We start from the raw sequence: 9,482 nt of genomic DNA, 5'->3' as shown, positions 1-9,482 counted from the left end.
AGTAGGGAACCTGTCACTTTCCCCACTCCCTATCATAGTCGCTACATCTCCGCAGGCAAAGACAACGTTGGTCGTTGTTTCACCTCCCAAGGAAGGAGGCCATGGAAGGACGACCTTCACCGTAGCCAAAAAGAAACGGAGCAAGTAAAGGCGGGATTGCAAACAATATGGTCGGAACTGCTGGGCCTTGCCCCTCAGTGACACCCAGTCCCACTGCGGAGAAATGTCACCACACCGACATCGCTGCCAACTTGCCCTAGCACCCAACCGCCTTGCCGTAGGCAGACATGGGCCTCCTCGCCTGCTCAAATCTTGTAGGCCGTAGACGAGCGATGGAGGAGTTCCCGCAAACCCTTATCCATAACAACACGATTTCCTAATTAGAGGTTACATCATCTTAGTGAGTACAACCCCCGCAGATAATAGTGCATGCTACACTTGAAACACTCACAAAAATTGGCCAAAGGACACTGAAGAAATGCCCTTAAAAAACATTTGGAAGTGAGAACAACGTCGAGATCTTGGAAACTCAGTTCATTGGGGGCCAAAAGCCTCCACATGCAACTAGTGACACTATATGATCCCCCAAGCCATTATCACAAGCCCTCCTTGAAATAGTTGAAGCCACTTTGCACAAAATGGACATTGATAATCTAATCATCTTCTCGAATGATTTCAACATTGACTCCCACAAATCAACAAATGCATAGGCTAAATTGAGAAGATGAGAACCCAATTATCTTCTCGGATGATTTCAACATTGATTCCCACAAATCGACAAATGCATACTAGGGTAAATGCCCCATTTTAAGAACAACGAAATTGTGCAGAGCCACGTGAGAGCTATGGAGAGAGATTTCAAGCTTGGAGTGGTGCAAAAGGTGCTCAGAGGAGTCCTCTGTTCAACAAAACTAGGCGTCTTCAGTTCTGGCACAATTGGCAAGTTTCTCGCTTCATTCGTGCAAACTTCGAGGCAAAAAGCATGTTGAAAACATTAAGGCCATACATGAGCAAGAAACGAGACAACAGAGAGGGGGATTGAACCCAAGTTTCCTCCAATGGGATTTCTCCACTGCAAACGATATAGACCATCTATTCAAGTCAATTTGTACATCTTCTAGGGGGATAACTTCTACTTCTCATGGCTATCCTAATATTGGGTTTTTTACCCTATTCATCTCTTGAAACTTTACATGCTTCACCACATAGCATTCCTAAACATATTGCACCATTCAACTAAGATTTCGAAGGCGGAAGGGAGAGCCCTCTACAGGTGTCGAAATTTGCGATATGAAGGCTAAACTCCAAAACTGAGAGAAGCCCCTGTGCATGCGATAAAGAGGGAGAGAGAAAGAGAGAGAGAGGCTGCCGGTCGTACTAGTGGGAGTGGTGGCAGGGCTTCTCATGCAAGGTGGCCTCTATCTGATGTCTTTGTTATACTTTGGTTATTCTTTGTGTAGGATAAATGTGGCACTTGTAGTGCATGGTGGATAATTTTGTTACTGGTATATATATGGGTTGCGGCTCCCCGTAAAAGCTCGGACCATTGTAGTATTTTCTTTTTAATACAAATATCTCCTTGTGAGCATTGCTAAAACATAAAAAATAAAAATTAACCTCAAATGACTGAAAAGGAATAGCACTAAAAGATGAGTTTTTTTTTTTGTTTGAGAGTAGCAGAAATTAAATTACAAAATGTTTTGAAAAGCGTACTAAAATATAGTCCAGGAGTTGCCGCCTATTGGCATGTCGTTCAAAATTCGAAGTTATGTTGCCACGTCAACGATCCACAATGGGTGAAAGATTGCCGTTCGATGGTGGTGCCTAAATCAAGGGTAGAGATTAAAAGGCTCCGGAGTATATAAAAATTTCATCGCGCTTCATACTTCCTCACCTCTCACATTTTCAACTCTCACTCGTCTTCCCTCCTCTTCCGAGATTATCAGCGATGGCGGCTGGCGCAGGCAGAGGCAAGGCTGCGGGGAAGAAGGCTACCTCACGAAGCTCAAAAGCTGGCCTGCAGTTCCCTGTGGGTAGAATTGCCCGATTCCTAAAGTCTGGAAAGTACGCTGAGCGTGTTGGTGCTGGCGCACCTGTCTATCTCGCAGCTGTTCTTGAATACCTGGCAGCTGAGGTGAATCTCTATAACCTTGTCCAATTGCCTGTATTTTGAAAGAGGCTGAAGTCTTGTCTGATCCTCTGTTTAGGGTTTCCTATGTTTCTGCGTTTTCCATCTTCCAGCCTATTCCTGCATAGTATTTTTGTCTGTGGCTTCGTATCCTCTTTGTTTACTCTGTCTGCTTTGGATCCTGTAGTAAATTGTGAGTGGCTTGCTGCATGCAGGTGCTTGAGCTTGCGGGAAATGCTGCCCGTGACAACAAGAAGAATCGTATTGTGCCACGTCACATTCAGCTGGCAGTCAGGAATGATGAGGAGTTGAGTAAGCTTCTGGGGCACGTCACTATTGCAAATGGTGGTGTCTTGCCCAACATTCATTCTGTGCTTCTACCTACCAAGAAGACTACAGGTGCCAAGGATTCTTCTGCAGAGGCCTAGTTTAAATTGTTATCTTCTTCAGGTGTTTTTCAACACCACCCGTAGTATGAGATATGTCCTACCTTTCTCCAGAAAGAATCTGGAAAGCAGATGTCTTCAATTTTTCTGATTCTGTGAGAATTTTCATGCATGATGGTTGTTCAGGGTTGACAGGCATTGTTTTATTGTTGGATTGGTGCAAATTAATTGCAAAAGGAATTTCAGGTATATACAGCAACGTGTGAAGTCATTGATATGTAAATTATTTGCTTCCCCTATCTGGAGAACTGCATGTTAAATAGTAGGTTGGAATAAATAATGTCTGCTCCTAATGTCAACTCTAGAGAAACTTCTTCTCGAGCGTTTTCTTTGTAATCCTTTTGCTTTGTGTTAAGTATGTTACCAGTCCTTTTGATATCTGACTGTTTATGCAAAGTTCTAGTTCTGGAGGATGCTTTCATGAATCTTTCTGTTTAGGTTAGGCTAAGCTTATGGTTTATTATTCTCTTTTTTTTTTTTGTGTTGTAATCTGGAGGCTTTTTTGCTGATGACTCTGATTCTTGAACATGAGTTGTGAATTGCTAGATTAATGTCTTGTTTGGAAAGTAGGGGCTTGTGAGACATCAGTTAGTGAAAATCAAGGTACTTCATTAGAAGCTGCCTGGGTGTTGAATCTCCCATCTGTTGATACTGAATTTTTGATTGTCTGAAGGTCAAAATTTTGACGTTTGAGATTAAGCTTAAGAATTGGGAACAAACAATTATGCAAATTAGATGTGGGACTTGATGTTCTCCTTTTTGCAACCTACTTATCAGTCATTTTGTTGGCAGGTTGCAATGTGCCATTCTATGTATTTGCACAAGACAATTATGTAGTCAAGCCATGATCTTGGAAATAGAAGGTTTACAATCCAGACAAATTGGAAACGAAATGAAATTAAAATTTGTAATATTCATTGTTTGCATTGCACCGACAACAAACAAGTTTTATGTTGGTTTGCCACTATAACGAGCTATGAATTTTTATTGGTGCCCAAAATGAAGAGTACCTCAAGTCACACGATTAATGGTAGCTACAATGTTCAACAAGTTTCATGCTTTAACCCAACAAAAGAAGGTGATAAAACGTGTGGCTATCAGGTAGGAAAAAATGTTTCATTTTGCATCATCAATAAAAATACAAAGTAAGGAACATAATTTCAGAAAAATTAGATTTGCCACAACCAGCCAGCACAAGTTTTTATAAAGAATTGAAGTATTACACGAGCATTGGACTTTAATGTAGTTATGATCGAGCATTGAAAGAATTGAAGTATTACACGAGCATTGAAGCTCAGTTAGAGATTGATTATGAGGTAGGGCTTCTTGTATCTCCTTGCACAGCAACGTTGAAGCTTTAACCAATTCATATTTGAGAACAAGAAAGTGTCTTGGGGAGGAGTTAAACAACATTGCATCTCGGTTGGTCCTCAGAAACCATAGTATATTGCATGTCCACATGTTCCATAATGGAATGTCCAAAGCCTTGCACTGACCAAGCAGCAAGTCTTTGATATTAATGGGTTGAGTGCTAAGAAAGATGCACATTTTTGAACAACCCCCACTATGTCTTTGGTTTGTTTACAATTGAAGAATAAATGTGGGAGGTCTACGATGACCAAATTGCATCTTGGGCATCTTCCATCTGAGACTCCAATTTTTGCAGCTCTTTGACTTGTCCATACACCTTGGTGAAGTATAAGCCATAGCAATTTGCTATGTTTTATTGAAATAGTGTAGGCCCAGATGCATTTAAACCTGTAAGCGCACTGCCTCTTGCTCCATGTGACCTTCCTTTTTGATATTTAGCTTTAGTTTTAATGTATCATCCACTCCCACTGGTAACCTATACTTGTGATAAATACAGATAGGAATCTGTCTTGGTTGAGGTTTGTACTTCCCACCTCTGGGTGGTAGATGGAAAGATCTTAGAACTTGTTGAAGTTTGTCTAAACACCATTTAGCATCCCTCTCATTGAGGTTGTATTGTATCTGTATGTGCTGCTGTCCTTTAATGGTATGCTCCTCAAAGAAGTGCTCCCACTTGGTAATTCCAACTTATAAGCATTTATGTGCTTTCCTAGAGATAGCTAGTTTAAAGTGCAAAAAAAACTGCAAAAAATCCATACCAAGGTGAGTCTTGAAGAAAACATTTAAAGTTAGCATAAAATGAATGGTCAGGTCTCCAATTGCTCTTCCATTGCTGCCATGCATTCCAGAATCTACACACCAGTTAAGAACCATATGGGATGAATTTGGAGGGCATGGTGATGAGGTCTCTGAAGGACAGATCTGCCCAACATTTGTAGGTTTGCAATTTGAACTTAGAGATGTTCTTCTTGAGCAATAAGGCCCAAAAATCATCAGAGTGAGTGCTTCTCAAAATCCATTTGCTTGCCATTTTGTTTGTAAGTCTGGATAGGTATAAAAGTCCCAGACCTCCCTTGTCCTTTGGAAGGTAGCATGTTTCCCAAGAACTTTTGGAACTCTTGGACGGTCCAGTTCTCCTCCCCATAGAAAATTCTTGAACAGAGCTATTCCTTTGGCCAATTGGTATTTGGCTGGTTACCAGCAAGACAAGAAATAGATTAGAGAAGATAAAATGTAGTGATTTAGGATAAAAGCCCTCCCGAAGAGGGAAGTCTGATATCCTTGACATCTATACATCTTGTTTCTAATTACCCAATCCCATCTCTGGGCGAAAGTAACATTGAAGCCCATTGGTATGCCCAACAACCTGAATATATTTTACCATCTTCCAACTCAATGCATCCAACTTCTCTTACAATTTGGGAAATCTGGCCATCAGCAGTTTTGAAACTTGTCTTGGTATGATTTATGACTGAACCACTAGCATTATAGAACCAGGTTAAGCATTCCCAGAAGGCTCTTACTGATTGTTCATCATTCTACATAAGTAAATTTGTATCATCTGCAAATTGTTGAAGACAGCTGATTAGTGGCACCAGGGATGTTTATACCTTTGATTCTCCCTTTTGCCATGGCTTCTTTAACCAGCCATCCCAATGCATCAGAGCAAATGGCATAGAAAAGGGGTGCTATTGGACATCCTTGCCTAATAGATCTTTTGAGAAGCATAGAACCAATCAAATCAGCATTGCCAAAGAGAATCTTCACAAACTTAGTGAACATTTTTCCAAACCCAATATCAAATAGGGATTGAAAAATAAAGTCCCACTCCATCTTGCCATATGCCTTGTCAAAGTCAATTTTGAAAAACATGAAGAGCTGGTCGGTATCTGTGGCATGCTCTATTGCTTCCCAAAGTGTGATGATCGCATCCAAAATGTACCTGCCCTTGATAAAGCCTTTTTGTTCAGGGAAGATAATATGATGCATAAGGGGGTTGAGTCTTCTAGCTAGTGCCAAGGAGAACACTTTATAAGCAAAAGAATTGCATAAGCATTGGAATTTTTAATGCAAATATGATCCCATTGCACTTAGCATAATTTGCAACTCTCAGCACAGGCTTGGGAGCTGTGAGGCCAAGCATTTTCAAAACACACTGCTTGCTGCCTGCTGAATTGTCTCTGGTCTGCTCTACAATCCATAGCCAGGTTCGACTGTTGATTTATCTGGTCTTTGTGGTGGATTTGATACAAAGTCGGAGTAACAAGATGACAAAATGACAGAATGACAACATAAAATACTATGGAATCCTAAACTGCTAGGTGTGAACTAAGCAGCTAAACAGCTAGCTGGGAGAGCTAGATCACGAGAGATCCAGCATTGGTCGCTGGCGGATCTCATCAATCTCCTCCATGGTCAGTAGTCTCACCAGGCGTCGTGCATGTCGAGCCAAAGTGATCCGAATCTTCTGATGCAGCCTCCGTCGATGCTGTGTAGTCCTCCGCAGTCGTGGGCGTCTGGATCTCCCCACTCAGTCGCTCGGTCGATCAGTGTGCCTCTGGCGTGAGGCGACGCGCTCTACTATGGTAGTAACTCCTTCGGGTGTCCAGTGGCAGCTCTAAAGAAGTTTGTGATCTGTCTCTGAGAGTGGCTAGCCTCTCCTCTCATCAGGCTCTCTCTGTGTCTGCGCAACTCGAGCGAAACAAACCCAGGCATCTCTGATCCTCGTACCGCATGACTCTAGAGAATGGTCCAAAGCCCTCTCTGAACAAGCAATGAAAGCGGCCTCGTATCTCGTAGTAGACAGGGTAGTGGCATGTGTAGTGCAACTCTATCTCAGGCTCGATGTCACACAGGGGGCATGTCCTGGCCTCTGCTGGTACTCCACTGTACCTCCCAGTCTCGATCCGCAGTTGGTGTGAAGATGTGCGTATCTGGCCAATAGCACATCGTACCCCATGAGACAAGTGGGTGTCCATGTATCTGTGCCTCGTCATAAAACCATCCTCCTTAAGTTGGAGGAGATGCTCTCTGTAGAAAGCCATCTTTGTGCCTAGCTCCTGTGCTGGCTGTATCCATGTCCTCTTGGTGTCTAGCTGAGTCAAGTCTTGGCGGATGAGCCTGGTGATCTCGAACTGTGTAAGAATCAGAGAGGGCGCATCCAGTGAGTACTGGAATGGAGGCAATCTGTCTATGCTGAACCCATGCGCTTGAAACCATGATGTCATCTCCCCATACCAGCATGCTATATCTCCCTGCATGTCTAACTGTCGAGAGGACTCAAGTGCAAGGCGGGCATATCTGTCTCTGGGAAGTTCCCACATGTGGTGTATGAAGGAGACAGATCCGGTGAGCGCCTCAACCACTAGTGGGGGGGCAGCTAGCTCTGCTCGTACAATAGCACGTGGTACTGAAGCCTTGGCTCTAATGAGCCGCGAGATCATAGAGACCAGAGGATTCTCCATGTCCCCCAATCCATCAATGCAGCCTGTCCTTCCGTGATGATCCAGTGAAGGTCCCAAAATCTCAGCTCCATAAAGCAATGTAGAAGCCACCAAAGTGTCAAAGAGCCAGAGCTTCGTCCGAGGCTCCTGAAACTGAACCTGTGAACACATTCTTTCCAATCTACCCAATGCTGCATGGGCTCTAGTCAATCTAGTCTCTGCTGTCCTCCTCAATGAAAAAGCTGGCCCACTAAAAACTACTCCAAGGTAAGTGTAAGCATCTGTATACTCCACCGTCTCTTGGCCGTAAGTGAATGCGGGCGCTGACCTCCTGTTCCACTGTGGGGTGGTATTAAATACCATGACCTTGGCTTTACCAAGGTTGAGGGACAAACCACTTTCCTGGGCAAACCTATGCAAAGCATCCAAGTGGCGTTGCATCCCCTCCGGAGAGTCGGAGATCAACACAATATCATCGGCATGAAACAATAGTGGAATCCATGTCCCTGCCAGCTGTGCACCTCTATCACCATCTCTTTCAATGTAGTCAAAAACCTCATCCACATACATACCAAATAGAGTAGGAGAGAGCGGGCAGCCCTGCTTCACCCCAATAGTGGAGTAAACCGGTGTGGATATCAAGGTCATCAAGGAGCAGGTACGGATGATCAAAGAGGAGGAGAAACAGAAGGTGGTAAAGACGTCTTCGTGGATGGATGTGATCACGAAGATGCAGAAGAAGGCGGATGAGGCCGAGGAATGAAAAGAAGTCGCTAAGAAAGGGAAAGGGAAAGAAACTACATCCGTCCCCACTCCTACAATCATCAACATGACTCTAGAAGAAGAGCAATGAAGGAAAACTAGAGCCTTGCATATAAGAGTAACCCGTCTAAACGACCGAGATGATGTGGAAGGGGAAGTAGAAGAACTTCTCCGCATGATGGGTAGTGAGGCTACTCATAGAAAGGCATGGACGGTAGGGAAGAAGACACAAGGCAATGGGGAGACTTCAAAAGGGAGAGCTTTAATCATCCGTTTCCCATCCATGGAAGACTTCTTGAAGAAGCGCTCTACACTAAAGAAAACGGGCATATTCCTTGGAGATGACCCCACTCTCACATAGCTTGCGCATATGAGAGAGGTAATGCCAGAGATTCAAGCGGCAAGGGAGAAGGGAAAGACGGCCTTCTACAGAGATGGCCGGGTGGTGATTGTAGAGCGGCACTCCACATGACACTGCGAGACCTATGGGACCACACTCAAAGTTGCCACCTGGAATTGTAATGGATCTATGCGCCTTGATGTGGGTGCTTTTGAGGATAGTTTTATGGGAAGAGACATCGTCTTCTACTCCGAGACACATCAGGCCCCAGGGCAATCTATGCCCCACATTAGTGGATATAGTGGGAGACAGCCTGTAGACAGGAGACACGATCAGAGCACAGAGGGCGGGGCTCAGGAGGAGTGGCAGTGTTATTCAGAGAGAAGTTGCAGCCATTGATACATATAGCCCGCAGGGATGAGCAAGCTAAGTACATGTGGGTGAGATTGAGAGCAGAGACAGATAGATATCTTTACATTGCTTTTTGCTACTTCCCCAGAGTACGTCAGTTTATGCACCACCAAGAGGATAGTCCCCCTTTTCTATTTTGGATAATGACATATGGGAGTTCTCTAGAGATGGTGACATCATCATTCTAGGGGATTTCAATGCTAGGACTACCCATCATCAGACAGTATTTTATGATACTTCAGAGGAGATGCTGAGAGAGTCGGATGTTGCAGAGATGGGCCTATCGAGACTATCACAGGATGGAGAACACACTCAGAGAGAGAGAGAGAGAGAGAGAGAGAGAGAGAGAGAGAGAGAGAGAGAGAGAGAGAGAGAGAGAGAGAGAGAGAGAGAGAAATGAAATGTTATATTAACGTCTTCAAAAGGCCAAAGTGACCTATGAGACCAGAAAGTTACAATGTGGTGGATCTGATACAAAGTCAGAGTCAGAGTAACAAGATGACAACAATGAAAAAAATGAAATGACAAATGTCACAATAAAATACTATGGAATCCTAAACTACTAGGTGTGAACTAAGCAG

The 9,482-nt window shown here is 43.7% G+C and overlaps 1 protein-coding gene across 1 annotated transcript; it reads left to right on the top strand.

Moving 5' to 3' along the window:
* Window positions 1-1,885: 1,885 nt before the first annotated feature.
* Window positions 1,886-2,892, top strand: LOC147438094 (histone H2A-IV-like). The gene is made up of 2 exons (XM_086487447.1): window positions 1,886-2,134; window positions 2,344-2,892. Exons 1-2 carry the CDS (start codon window positions 1,949-1,951, stop codon window positions 2,554-2,556), a joined length of 399 nt encoding a protein of 132 aa, XP_086343573.1. The 5' UTR covers window positions 1,886-1,948; the 3' UTR covers window positions 2,557-2,892.
* The last annotated feature ends 6,590 nt before the right edge of the window (window positions 2,893-9,482 follow it).

The sequence above is a fragment of the Adiantum capillus-veneris genome, chromosome 17 (assembly GCF_014529385.1).
Source record: "Adiantum capillus-veneris isolate H3 chromosome 17, ASM1452938v2, whole genome shotgun sequence".
NCBI classification, from domain to species: domain Eukaryota; kingdom Viridiplantae; phylum Streptophyta; class Polypodiopsida; order Polypodiales; family Pteridaceae; genus Adiantum; species Adiantum capillus-veneris.
Note: the sequence above shows the minus strand (reverse complement) of the source record. Positions and strands in the feature narration are given on the sequence as shown.